The sequence below is a fragment of the Rattus rattus genome, chromosome 3 (assembly GCF_011064425.1).
Source record: "Rattus rattus isolate New Zealand chromosome 3, Rrattus_CSIRO_v1, whole genome shotgun sequence".
Taxonomy (NCBI): Eukaryota; Metazoa; Chordata; class Mammalia; order Rodentia; family Muridae; genus Rattus; species Rattus rattus.
The window spans coordinates 100,915,598-100,930,224 of NC_046156.1; the positions used below are offsets into that span (position 1 = coordinate 100,915,598).

Below are 14,627 nucleotides of genomic sequence, written 5' to 3' on the forward strand. Positions count from 1 at the left end.
AAAAGGATCACACGGCTGCATTAAAATGATGAGTTCTGGGGAGCGAGGATTTCCTGGACTTCCGAGTCTCTTCTAAGTGCCCAGGTCTCTAATGAACTGGATCTGTTTCTCACCCAGTTGCAGGCTATCTAATTAGAATTAGAGTTCATTTGTAAAGTGTCTTTGCTAGTGGAACATTTTAAATTCAGCCCGTGGCTTTGATGTGTATTCCAGCGTTCACTCCACCCTGGCGACCCTGCAACAGACTCCCTGGATGAAGCCTCCAGCACCTACCTTTTGGCTAAATTACATAGATCAGAAAAGATAGCGAATTAGGAATCCAAAGTCACGCAGCCTATGCAGGTGTTCTTGGGAAAGTCCCATAGTGACTATATGCCCAGATTTTTTTTCATCTTTGAAATCGGGATATATACACCACCCTTGAAGACTTGTAAGAAATTGATAAATACTAGGTGATCTGGTACTTTGAAAACTGCGCTGTTGTGGACTGTTTCAGTTTAACCTCCAGACCATTGTGCCTTTTGGTATTCTTCCAGCTTCCTTCACCAGTTCATTGATTGTGTCAGCTGACCATCCGGGCCTCACATTTTCCCTCCGCCTTATACGGAGTGAACCAACCTACAATCAGCCAGTCCAGCAGTGGAGTTTCGTGTCAGATTTTGCAGTAAGTGTGACCAAGGACTTTTTCTGCTGCCATCAGATAACAATACACATTTCAGAATGAAAATAAAATGCCTTCTCTCTCCTCAAAGGTTCGTGACTACTCGGGCACCTACACAGTAAAGTTGGTGCCCTGCACCACCCCATCCAACCAGGAGTACCGTCTGCCGGTCACCTGCAACCCCAGAGAGCCTGTCACCTTTGACCTTGACATTCGATTCCAGCAGGTACGTCTCACAGAGCAATCAGAATAGAATCCACTTTGTCAAAGCCATCATTTTCTTTAGTCGATACATGGAGCTCAGCAGTTAAGAGCACTGGCTGCTCTTCAGAAGTCCTGAGCTCAACTCCTAGCAACCACTTGGTAGCTGACAAACCATCTGTAATGGAATCTGATTCCCTCTTCTTCTGTGCACGAAAACAGAGCAATCCTATACATAAAATAAATAAATCTTTTTTAAAAAAAATACATGCACCTTCACAAGTGGTTGTCCTTTAATTCTCGAGTACTGAGGAAAAAGGAGGTTGTCCAGGAAGGAACCAAGAGAGAGCAAGGAAAAAGGGGTCTTCTTGTATCTTTTATTTCCAACATAAGACCGTAGCCTCAGTTCACGTATGAACCATTTAGCTGTTATCTGATCTTGCTTTCACTCCTGTAATTTGCTGGCTTAGAGATGGGACGATTTTCTGTAGAATTCTACACTTCTTCTAGTTCTCAGTCTTTAAGGAATATGAGAACTCGCCTCTTAATACGTTTCTGGCCTTAGGGATTTGTGGAATTCGAATGCCAGTCTAGGTCCAAGAACTTAAACTGTTAGCCTCATGCTGACCATAGTACTTAAAAATTCTTTGCGTTGTGCCACAATCAACCCTAGATATGAGCACATGTGGCACTGGTTACTCCCACTCAGGAAGGAAAAATGATTTAACGTCACCAGTCGTTCTCAAAAGCATAATCAGAATGACAGCTCTGTAAGTTACTTTAGGTGGACAGTGAAAATGCAAGGCACGGTTCTGCATGGCAGTGTGAGGTGATGATGCGCCTGTGATCAGTGTGTGTGTGTGTGTGTGTGTGTGTGTGTGTGTGTGTGTGTGTCTTATATACCTCAGACCCACTGATAACATAAAAAAAAAAAAAAAACAAAAACAAAACAAAAAAAAAACCATTTCCCCTTTGGTTTAGGTCAGCGACCCCGTGGCAGCTGAGTTCAGCCTGAACACCCACATGTATCTGCTGTCTAAGAAGAGTCTCTGGTTGTCTGATGGGTCCATGGGATTTGGGCAGGAGAGCGATGTTGCCTTTGCAGAAGGTAAGACTCATTAGATGAGAGAATGGTTCTGTGGTCCTGTGCGTCTGTGAGGCCCTGTGGTCCTGTGTGTCTGTGATGTCCTGTGGTCCTGTCTGTGATGTCCTGTGGTCCTGTGTGTCTGTGATGTCCTGTGGTCCTGTGTGTCTGTGATGTCCTGTGGTCCTGTGTGTCTGTGATGTCCTGTGGTCCTGTGTGTCTGTGATGTCCTGTGGTCCTGTGTGTCTGTGATGTCCTGTGGTCCTGTGCATGTGTGATGCCCTGTGGTCCTGTGTGTTTGTGATGTTCCGTTGTCTTGTATGTCTAATGTCCTGTGGTCCTGTGTATGTGTGATGCTCTGTTGTCCTCTATGTTATGATGCTCTTAACCTCAGGAGAAGAATGTGCCTCCCTTGCTATGTGCTGTGTGCTTAGCTCCTAGCAAAATACACAGTGTACCAGAGGGCTGTAGTTGTAGCTGTGGAGAGATAAGGTGCAATGCCAGGGGCTTCCTTAAACCCACATTCGAAAGCAATGAACCCAATTAGGCATGTTATTGATACTTTCTTCTTTAGTGTTAGTTTGTATTCGCTAACATCTTACCAACTAACTCATCTAAACTGCAAATGGATGCTATTATATCAAATTATAAGTCAGACCTTGAAATTACTGCGGCCCCATAATGCTTTGGTTCTCTGTGCTTAGTCAACGGGGTGCCCTTGTCTGAGTCCCTGGGGTTCAGCCATATCCTGAGACAAACACAGACACCTTCAGTATTCAGTGACAGGTTAGGAAGCAAAAGAAATAATCTGTGTTGCTGTCGTTAATGGTTCATGGTGTCATAACCTATAACAGAGTTACACTGCCGCCTCTGTTTTAGGGGACGTGATTTATGGTCGTGTCATGGTGGATCCTGTCCAGAACCTTGGTGACTCCTTTTACTGCAGCATTGAGAAGGTGTTCTTATGCACAGGGGATGATGGCTATGTGCCCAAGTACAGCCCGGCAAATGCAGAATATGGCTGCCTGGCCGATTCTCCTTCACTCTTACATAGATTCAAAATTGTGGTAAGTGTGTTGGTGCAGAGAGTGTCAAGGATAAGCCTTCTTATCTTATATTTTAAAACACTATCATTTTTACATAGTGTTAAATACTATCAAATTACATAGTGACATTTTATGATGATTTGTACTTGCCTAAGTTACAGGAAAACTTTCTGTTCTTGCAAACTTGGCACTGTCTACAGACATAATCATCTTCCTTCTTGCTTCAAGGATAAGGCTCAGCCAGAGACACAAGCCACAAGCTTTGGAGATGTCCTGTTTAACGCCAAACTGGCGGTGGATGACCCTGAAGCCGCTCTCTTAGTGAATCAGCCTGGATCAGATGGTTTTAAAGTAGACTCAACGCCACTCTTTCAGGTGGGTCTAGACACGCAGTAGCTACATAACTATAGGTGAGTGCTTAACACTTCTGTCTCAGGCACATCACAGAAAAAATGAAAATAAGAACAAGCATGCATGGGCTGGAGAGATGTCTCAGGGGTTAAGAGCACTGACTGCTCTTCCAGAGGTCCTGAGTTCAAATCCCAGCAACCACATAGTGGCTCGCAACCATCTGTAATGAGATCTGATGCCCTCTTCTGGTGTTTCTGAAGAGAGTGACACTGTATTTACATACATAAAATAAATAAATCTTTAAAAATGATAACAAAGAACGGGCATGCAGATAGTAAGTGGGAAGGATGGAACTTATTATTGTCTTATTAATGTATTAATGTAAGACTGTTTAGTGATGGCCAGAGAGATGGCTCAGTGGTTAAGAGCACTGGCTGGTCTTTCAGAAGACCTGGATTAAATTCCTACCATGGCTCACAACCGTCTATAACTCCAGCTCCAGATAATCCAATGCCCTCTTCTGTCCTCCTCATGCATGTGGCACATGAACATACATGCAGTCAAAATATACCCATACATATAAAGTGAAAATTGAAAAAATCATGTTTTGGTTTTTCAAGACAGGGTTTCTCTGTGTAGCCCTGGCTGTCCTGGAGCTCACACTGTAGACCATGCTGGCCTCAAACTCACAGAGATCTGCCTGCCTTTGCCTCTCAAGTGCTAGAATTAATTGCCTGGCAATTGTTTTCTAAAGGATATGTAAGAAAGATTCTTATTCAGCTTACAGCAGCCGTCTGACAGTTGGGCAGTTGACTTTTCTTATTCAAAGCTTCCTACCTGCGTTTTTATGGTGCATCTTTTTGGAGTAAGGTCTTACATGAATTGATAGACTCCGAAAAGCCATCATGAGCAGGAAATAAATCTCTGTTCTTGAGGATTACATAGAGCAAGACCAAAAATCCTGACCGGAAACAGAAGCTGTAGAGACAGTAGAGACATGCAGATGGTGATAGCACAGGGTGCAGGGTGGGAAAGTGTGTCAGTTGTCTTGATACGTTGGAGTGCAAGTGTCTTCTTTAGGGTATTTATCAAGAATTACTCAAACAGGATTTTTTTAAATAATTTTGTTTTCTTGGATGTTTTATGTATTTACATTTCAAATGTTATCCCCATTCCCCCTCCCTCATACCCTCCTCTTCTATGAGCATGCTCCCATTCCCACCCGCCCACTCCAACCTCAACACTCTGGCATTCCCTGCATTGTGGAAACAAGCTTTCACAGGACCAAGGCTTTTCCTCTCATTGATGCTAGACAATGCCATCCTTTGCCATGTATGTGGCTGGAGTCACGGATCCCTCCATGTGTACTCTTTGGTTGGTGGTTTAGTTCCCGGGAGCTCTGGTGGGGTCTGGTTGGTTGATATTGTTGTTCTTCCTATGCCCCTTCAGCTCCTTCAGTCTTTTCTCTAACTCCTCCATTGGGGTTTCCTTGTAGAGTCCAATGGTTAGCTGCAACCATCCCCATCTGTATCAGTAAGGATCTGTCAGAGCCTCTCAGGAGACACCCATAACTGGCTCCTGTCTCAGGCACTTCTTGACATCAACAATAGTGACTGTTTTGGTGGCTACTTATGGGATGGATCCCCAGGTGGGGCACTCTCTGGATGATCTTTCCTTCAGTCTCTGCTCTACTCTTCAGGATTTATATGGAGGAAATGTGTTATTTTTAACTCAACTTCAAGAAAAACTGTGTATGCCATTTTGTGTGTGGAGGTGTGTATGTGTGTGTGTGTGTGTGTGTGTGTGTGTGTGTGTGTGTGTGTGTGAAAGAGAGAGAGAAACACATGCCCATATTACAGGGTGTGCACATGTACATATGTGTGCACATGAATGTGGAGGTCAGAGACACTGGGTTCTATTCTCAGGAACTGTCCACCTTATTTTTGAGGCAAGCCCTTGACTGCCCTGGAGCTCATCAAGAAGGCCTGGCTGTCTAGGGAGTAAGTGCCAAGAAGGGTCCAATAACTTAAGTGTTCCTAGTACTGGGACTACGAATGAGGGCCCTCATGCCCAGCTTTTTTGCTTAGGTTCTGGGGCTCAAACTCAGGACCTCATGTTTGCAAAGTAAACACTTTACCAACTGAGCTGTCTCCAAGGAAGGACCCTGAGGAAGCCTACTTCTTCCTCTGAATCCTTTCCGAAAAAAATATTCTATCATTTTTATTCTGAACTCTCAAAACAGCTCACCTCGTGTGTGTGTGTGTGTGTGTGTGTGTGCCTTTTATCCCGGCACTCAGGAGGCAGAAGCCAGCAGATCTCCATGAGTTCCTGGTCAACCTGGTCTACACAGTGAACACTTCTAGTTCCCCTCAAGGCTGCATATGAGACTCTGTCCCACAAAAGAAACAGACAAAAACCTGATTTCCCATTCCCTGTGGTTTTTCATGCAGATAGACTAAGGCTGGGAAGGTTTGGGCTGTGGTTTTGCCTTTAGCACTGACTAGGTAAAAGACAGCAAAACATCCTACTGTGTGGTCCCATCAACTTACTCTTTAAACTGGTAAGACAGACAGACAGACCAAAACGGCTGTAGTGTTAGCTGTGACTACAAACACAGTCCGTGAATGCTTATATTTTCTGCTTCCCTCAAGAGGGGTGCCCTCATGTACTCATTGATGTGAGGTGAAATCTTAATTGGTCGGATAAGGCTAGAGTCTGTGATTGGACAGTGGAAGGAAAAGGCGGAGCCAGAAGTTTCAGAGAAGGAAGAGAAGAAAGAAGTAGAAGATGAGATGAAAGACAGAGGGAGAAGAAGATGGAGGAAGAAGATGTTGAAGCTGGAGCAGCCCCACGTGGTCTGGAGGAGCTGCACGTAGCCAGGGATTTCATAGATAGAGTAGCGTAGGGTGTATCTGCCTAATCTAGGCCTACAGCCTGTATTCCCATCAACTGGGTTATGTGTTCTTTGCACGCGCATTTTGGGGTTGGAGGTTTACTATTATAAATCTGGCTGGTAAGTCTCTAGTCTTTTCATTTCACGGAGCTAAGGGGAGCTGTGTGAGCGGTAGCTGGCAGTCTGCAGGCCAGCCACAGGGGAGGAATGGCCTGAGAGATGTGAGCGGCAGCTCCAGCCATTTCAGGTTAAACTGATTTGGTTAGCTTAGCAAGCTAGCTGAGATAACCAGGGCAAGACAGCCACACAGAGCTGGCCAAGGGGGTAGGCAAGACTGCAGATGCCGGCGAACAGTCAGTTTCAGCGTGGGTTTTATTTAAAACCACACACAACATATGGTCACCTAAGATTGGTACAGTGCACTGAGGGCATATGCCAATGATACAGCACTTGTGTAGTGTAGGGATCGAGCCCCCAGACCGCAAAATGAAACAGAGGAGGAGTTACACAGGATGTTTTATGGAGTTGGCGCTATACAGACCGGTCACAGAAGAGTGTGGTGTGGATTGGTTCACAGACACAATGGTCATTTATCGTGATCTCTGTCACTAATTTCTTCTGCAGATAATCCTGAGTTGGGTGCCCACTGAATTTAACTCCCTAAATCTGGGGTTGTGTTTCCTAGGTTGCCTTGGGCCGAGAATGGTACATACACACAATCTATACGGTGAGGTCAAAGGGCACCTCCCATCGAGGCATCGGCAAGAGGAGCCTGGAGTACCAGTATCACTCCATGGTGCAGCACGGACCGCCCCAGGCAACTACCAAGAGCTGGAAGAAGAGAGCAGTCAGGAGCACGCCCTCACTCGCAGGGGAAATCGGTGCCGAGAACAATCGCGGAACAAATATCCAACACATCTCCCTGGACCGCCGTGGCAAGAGGCAGGTCCCCCACGGAAGAATTCCTCCTGACGGCATCCTGCCCTGGGAGCTCAATAGTCCCAGCTCTGAAATGAGCCTTGTCACTGTCCTGGGAGGCGTCGCGGTGGGTTTGCTCGCTGTCTGCTTGGCTGTGGCCGTGGCAGTCATGTGCAGGAACCGGAGTATCAAGGGCAAGGATGCTCCAAAGGGCTCTGGGAGCACTGAGCCCATGATGTCCCCGCAGAGCCACTACAATGACAGCTCAGAGGTGTGATGACCTTCTCTTCCAGTGCCTCAGAGGACGGGGCAGGAACCCCGACTGCTTGGGGGCAGCAGCAGAGAACAGAACTTTCTGTGACAAAGGTGCTAAGAGCCCCTGGCTGTGTTAAAAGATTTTGATTTGAACTCTATTGCATCCTACATGCATCAAAGGACAAATTCGGGCCACATCTTTCCTGCCACCCAGAAGGCGTCCAGGATGCTTATTTAGAGTCTTGTGGGCCGCCAGGGGAGGTGCTTCTTGTTTTAGGTATGGGGGGAGATGAAGCTACTCAGAGGTGCTCAAAGGTGTTCAAGGACTCTCTGGGATGTCTGAGAGGAGACAGCCATCACTCTGTTGTGTTAGTGTGAACTCCAAAGGTGCTGTTATCATTTGTTTAGTTTTTGTATCACTAAAAGGTTCGAATTGGTACTCCCGAAGCGTGACAAACACACTGTAATGACAAGTTTTCTAATCCGTGAAGACAGCGTGAAGTCATGACCAGGGCTAGCTCACCTCTTACTGCTGGGAAAACACAGGGAATGACTAGGAAACAGGAAACCTTGTTTGGGTCTGAACTGTTTCTCATTTCCCTCAGACGTCCTTTGCCTCACTTGCTTATTTAACATGAACTTAAACCAAAGAATATATTAATTCTGGAGATGACTTCTGAGAGACTGGTGTCTTTGGTATGCATTAGCAGCCAGGCTTTCGTCAATTGGCCTCACTGGTACCCAGCCTTGGTGTGGAGCGAGGGAGTTGTAGACACGCCGACGAAGAGACGCCGTACAGTTACATTCGCCACAGGACGACGTTCTCAAGAACTGAGCCTAGATGTTTGCAGTATTGAACCCAGAAAGGATGAGAAACACCTTTACCAATGGTGAGGGTTGCGAGTGGTATTTATTAACGTGCTTTGTACAAGCAGAACGTCCCTTAGGCCTGCTTTCTAGAACAGCTGACAAGTGAGATTAGTCTTAGAGTAACGGCCGCACGACAACATCCAGAGCTTATATCAGCCACAGGAAATCGCATTAGGTTAAAATCTGCTCTGAATCATGGGAGTCTCTATACAGGTCCCTCCAGACATTGTCTTGGGAGAGGCCAGAGCTATCAATCATTCTCTTCGGTGATCCAGGAAGAGACCATCTCCGTCTGGCCTCCCCAGTGCAGTGCCAGTCCTATCAGGTTCCCCTCTGGAACCTTATCTGTGGTTTGTCACTTTGACTGTTCACTGTGTAAAAGCTTCCCTTGCATTGCCTATCTCTTAAGAAGAGTGTCTTTTTGCCCTACAGTAGAAATTCTGTTAAGAAGAGGAGCGCTTCAGCAGGGTAATGGCCATTTCCCCAAAACCCAGGAAATACATTTCACACCAAAATGAATGCCTTCACCTAACCCTGCAGTGCTGCATGGAGCCCCTCGCACTCCAGCCACACCCTGGCCAAGCTGGGCTTTCCTGATAGAATGGAGATACTTGGAAGCACACTTCATCTCAGGTCATGCCTGTCTCTCAGTGGGTGACTGTGAGTCCCAACCATCTCTCAGCTGAGAAAGGGAAGCCACACTGGTCCTGAAGAAGTGTCTGGTGCCTGCTTCCCTTCCCATCCAGTGTCTTTCAAGAGATGAGATGGGCTGTAGCATCCTTCTGTTGGGAAGCTTAGGAGTCCTATCTACAGCACAAAGCTACCCCCTCCCACCCAGGACTCCCAGGGACAGAAAGCATTGTCAGCCCAGGGGTGCATTTATCAGATCGAGCGATTCATTATCATCCTTTCTTTGTTTTACCTCCAGCAGACGCTTAGCTCCACGTTCGGCTACCTCAGCGTTGGGGAATTACCACGATGCCAGCAGTGTAGGGAACTTTCACCTCTGAACTTTCCTCTTCTGAGGACAGAGCAATTGTTCTTAACTGGCTTTCTGTTTCTAGTTGACAGCTTCAGAGCCTGACTACCTGTGGCCTTCAGGTTAGGAAGTGAATACAGTGACGAATGGCACGACGTCATCGTGTGTTGGAGCCAGGCAGCTTCTATGCCAAATTTCACTCAGCTATAATTGATCTGTTGAGGCTATTGTCTGTAAGTTAGATAGTATAATACGTACAAAATATATGCCCATCCTCCCCCAATAGGAAATGTCAGTGTCCTTTCTCCCCACCTCTTCTCCCTCCTCTTCTTTTACTGGTATTTTTTTTCATAATTTTAAAGTCATCCATTTACTAAATATGTGGCTTAAAATACAGCAATTGTTTTAAAAGTCTTTTCAATAAGAAAAAAAATTTTTTAATAAAGTAAGTCCTTGTTTTCAGTATTTTGGATTTTTTTAAATCATCTGATATTTTGAGAACAAATACACGAAGGGATCTCCCATTAAGAATAGGAAGTCAGTTAAAGTTCCCGATTTCCTTCAAACCTCCTGATACAGAACAGCATTCGGCTGATATTACACAGTAAAGCCTAAAAGCAAAAATAAATGTTACTGTCAGTGGCTCTCCTAAACAAACAAGCAAGAAAACTTTAAAACACATGAGTAATGGGGCTGGAATGATGGCTTTACAGGGGAATTTACACAGTAACAATGTTCAGTACTGGGGGTGGCGCCTACGACTCCCACATGTCCAGTAGCACCACCTCTGACCTACGGTACAACCCTTTCTTAACCTTTTGATTTGAGGCACTCTAAAAAGTTGCCCAGACTGGCTGTGAACTTACTCTTTCACTCTGGCTGGCCTTGAACTTGCAGTCTTCCTGCCTCAGTCTCCCTGGTAGGGAGGGTCACAGGCCTGCACCAGCACTGCCCTGTTGATCATCCATTCTGACTGATGGTTAGACATCGGACCACTCATCCTGCCTTCGGGCAGCTGTAATCGCATAAGGCTCTGTCTTTGGAGGGAGGTGAACAGAGTCTCTTCTAGAAAGCAAACAGGGGTGTGTGTGTGTCCGTGTCCCGTGATGAAACTTCTTAGAACATCAGCATTAGACTCCATTCTGCTTAACCTCAATGATAATAGCAAACCCCATTTAAGCAAAGACCAGTATTAAGTCTGCTGCCCGCCACCCTCAGCCTGGCATTTCTAAGGACTCTGTACCCTCAGAATCAAGGAAGCTCCTATGAGCAGCAAAAGGCTCTGTCAAGCCACCCTACCTTAAATTCTTCCCCACCACAGCAGTTTCGAAGTTGACATCTAAACACACACAGAGCCAGGTGTGGTGGCCACACCCTCAGATTCAGGAGCCAGAGGCAAATGGATCCTCATAAGGGTAAGGCCAGCCAATTCTCCATAGTGAGTTCTAGGACAGCCAGGGCTGTGTGGACAGATGCTGTCTCAAAAATAAAATTAAAAAATAATAATTTAATATAAAAATGGCTGGGTGTGGTGGTGCATGCCCTTAATCTTAATGCCAGGACTGGGGAGGCAGAGGTAGGTGGGTCTGCATAGTGCATCCCAGCTCAGCCAGAGCAATATAGAATAGCTCTGTCTCAAAACCAAATCAAACAGCCTTTTCTTACACGTCAGTGCTGGGAATCCAATTGTTTCTGGGAGGAAGATCATAGAAGTGGCAATCTGTGAATTAAATGCTGAATCATAGTTTGCATTTTTTAAAACTTTTTATTTGTTTATGAATTTCACATCATGCGCCCCTCATCTCATACCCATCCTCCATTCTTGCAACCTCTCCCCCAACAAAGGAAAACATCTCCTGTGGAAGCTGTACTATGTCACAGTGTGCCTCATGGTGTACCCTTCTGTTTACATTTCTTTGCTCGCACATGGTCATTGCAAGGAGTCATTTGGCTGGTCTGAGGCCTCTGGCTTCTGCTACACTAATACCAGAACCTCCCTGGATCTCCTCTTGGATATCCTGTTGTTGCCCTGTGTCATGGAGATCCTGTACTTTTGGATCTGTAGGGCCAGACCCTTCATGCGTTCCAACAGTTCATCTATGGGGTAGATGTTGGGGTGGACTAATTCATGCCCTGGATCTGGACCTGAGAGGCATTTGAGCTGGTCAGCCCACCAGTTCTCCTACTCTCACACTCTTAGGGCCAACTCACCTGCAACCCCCATATCCAGGGCCAGCTCTAGTGTGCTGCCCAGAAGAGGTGCAGAGCCTGCTCTCCCCAGTGCTATAGCAGGTGAGTTGATAGCTCTCCTGCTATCATGACCCCAGGGCCAGCTCTACCACCCTCCTCTCTGCCACCTACTGACATACTTGTGACACAGAAGCCACACCTACAGTGCTAGGAACAACCATAGTTTGACTTTAGAGAGCTGGAAAGTATGTTTTGAAAAATACGTATTTTGGGGCTTGAGAGATGAATCAGCAGTTACGAGCACTGATTGCTCTTCCAGAGGTCCTGAGTTCAAATCCCAGCAACCACATGGTGGCTCGCAACCATCTGTAATGAGATCTGATGCCCTCTTCTGGTGTGTCTGAAGATAGTGACAGTGTACTCATATACATGAAATAAATAAATAAATCTTAAAAAAAAAGAAAAGAAAATATGTATTTAATGTTGATATGGAAACCCATTCAGTCACTTGATAGGGGGAAGAGGAGAGAGAATATTTGTCATGCTGCAAATGCTTTACAAGTTGGAAATCCTTAGAACTGTATGACTTTGAATACAGCCACATGAGAATCTTTCTGCAGTCCTTCCTCTTTCTAATCATGACAGCATCCAAGAGATAAAGAGTGCAAGAGTTTTCACCAAGTTACTACGAATGAATGGGGCACGAATGCCTACTTGCTTACCAGCACTCCCCTGTGTATAACTCAGAAGAAAACTGCTGCTGTTGCAAAACTCACATAGGCAGGCACACATATGAAAAGGAATCTCAACTCTGGATAGAGAACGTGCTACATGCATAGGTCACATGGAAACAGCGTGGGTGATTTTCAAGATGAGCACAAAGGTCATTTGCGAAAACCCATTGTGGGGTCTCTGGTATTTGGTAAAGGTCGGTATATTTTCTTGAGTCATTTTCCTAGAATTGATCCTAAGACTGCACAGTAATGACAGACATTTCAGAACAGGGGCGTCAGTTCACGGCCACCCAACCGTGTCACCCCTTTCCTATCAAGGGAGGAGGTTTGCAGGGTTGAGTGGCTACTTCCACTTTGATAAGTCATCTAAAGTAGGACATGTTTTCCTCCCCCTTTCCACCAAAAGATCACACAGAAGTCAGAGAGCAAGAGAACAGATCCCCTAACAAAAGTGGGTGAAATGATGCGCACGAATCCCTCAGCTGCTGAAGAGCTGGGCTCTCTCCGGGCTTCCTGTCATGGAGTGCAGTCAATTTCTTTTCATTTATGTGTTTCCCCGTGGTTTTGCTTTGTTAAACACCAACAAGAAACTATCCCAGCACTGACATACCTCTCCTTCGCCTCCCTCCTCCCCGCCTCCCTCCCTCCCCACCTCCCCTGACCCCTCTCTCCCTGCTCCCCTCTCTCCCCGCCTTCCCTGTTCCTCTTTATCTACCACAGTGAACTGGATGCTTCCAGCATCACCCTTCATTTCCTTGTGAAACCTTGACCATTTCAGCAGGTAGTGAGCATTCTCATCCATCTTGACGCCTCCCCGTGAGAATGCTGTAACCTTCCGGATATGGCATTAAAGGTTTATCATGAAAGGAAAAACAAAAACCTCCTGCCAAAGAAAAGGACCTTACTCAATAGGAGGGCCGTGTGCCTCCCTCTATTGTCTCAGGATAAGCTAAACTCTGTCAATGCAGTATTTAAAAGGCCCTAAGGCCTTCACTAAGAATAAAAGCCAAAGACCACACATATAAAATACATTAGAATAATAGAATCTCTTGCAATAAATGAATATTTTAGCAGCCAAGAGAACACTAGAATATCAACAGCACTGAGTTTGTAGAGTTCAAAGCATCACATGCCCAGTGCTTGTCTGCTTTTAGCCAGATGGTGCCTGCTCTGACTGTGTGACTGCTTCAACAGCCCAAGTTCTACAGGCATTTATTTTCTCCATGCTCCACACTCCCCACAGTGTCAGTACTGTGCCTTAAGAGAGACAGAACCAGAACTAGATAGATAGATAAGTAGATAGATAGATAGATAGATAGATAGATAGATAGATAGATAGACGATAGATAGATAGATAGATAGATGATAGACAATAGATAGACAATAGACAGATGATAGATAGACGATAGATAGATGATAGATAGATAGATGATAGACGATAGACGATAGATAGATGATAGATAGAGAAGAGGGAGGGAGGGAGAGGGAGGAGAGAGTAAAATTTTCAACTAACTAAAATAGCATATAATAAAAATGACTTACAACATACAAAGTTGATCTTGGATTTGGATAAAAGATAAGCCGTGTAAGGAAGGTCACATTACCACAAATAGTGCAGAGCAGTCCTTCCCTGTGACTGGAGTTTAAGTTTCTGACAGGGTGTTTTTTCTTAAGTCCATTGTTGTATTAAATAAAAACAACAACAACTTTATCCTGGACAAGGAATGCGGATTTTATGATTGTATTAAGGAGATGCCTTTCAATACACTAGCACACACATATTTATCCAGTGCTGAGTGGCACATCTGTTTCATGGAATTATCTGCAGAACTCACAGCCTTTCCTGCTAACGGGGCCTTATTGCTTTGTGTGTTTGCTAAGATACTGCATAATTTGCTGGATATTAAAGCTTAATTCTAAGACATATAATTATGCAAGTAGTTCGGCATCATTCATTCCTAAATCCATTTGTGATATAACCACACACGTTTTACTTTGAATTATATCATTGTTTAATATAAATAAAAGTCCTAATAAATATGTGTGTTCATATGACCAGTTTACTACACTGTGTTTGTGGTTTTCGTTTGTACTAAAGTGATAATCTCCTGATGGACGCTGTAAGGATAGCGCTGTGGCTCTGCAGCCGAGCTCCCACATGCCCCTTGGTGGGTAGATCACTTCCACTGTCTTTCTGATACAAATAGCCATGTCTCAGAAGGATACTCTCTCAGTTCTGGTGCTTGTCCGGCAGCTGTAAATGAGAAGATATGGCAGAAGGCCTATCCTGGCAACATACATTTCAATGAAACAAGTTTGCACTCACTGCTCCTTTGTTGCTAGGAGCAGGTTTAGACCCCGTTATGATTAGGAAATCTGATGAGGATGAATCCACCCTGCTGTTCTTTACTACTAAGGTAGACTGGTCATCCTTATCCAGACTTC

The 14,627-nt window shown here is 45.2% G+C and overlaps 1 protein-coding gene and 1 pseudogene across 1 annotated transcript in view; one reads left to right on the forward strand and one right to left on the reverse strand.

Moving 5' to 3' along the window:
- The window catches only part of Frem2 (FRAS1 related extracellular matrix 2), a 139,750-nt gene extending 130,027 nt beyond the window's left edge, over positions 1-9,723 (forward strand). The window contains exons 19-24 of the mRNA XM_032898423.1: positions 537-664; positions 753-887; positions 1,844-1,970; positions 2,826-3,013; positions 3,221-3,367; positions 6,922-9,723. Of these exons, the coding sequence (XP_032754314.1) occupies positions 537-664; positions 753-887; positions 1,844-1,970; positions 2,826-3,013; positions 3,221-3,367; positions 6,922-7,431 (1,235 nt within the window). The 3' untranslated portion in view covers positions 7,432-9,723. The remainder of the gene's footprint in view (positions 1-536; positions 665-752; positions 888-1,843; positions 1,971-2,825; positions 3,014-3,220; positions 3,368-6,921) is intronic.
- A 1,826-nt stretch (positions 9,724-11,549) lies between these two features.
- On the reverse strand, positions 11,550-11,666 carry LOC116897611 (annotated as a pseudogene).
- Positions 11,667-14,627: the final 2,961 nt, after the last annotated feature.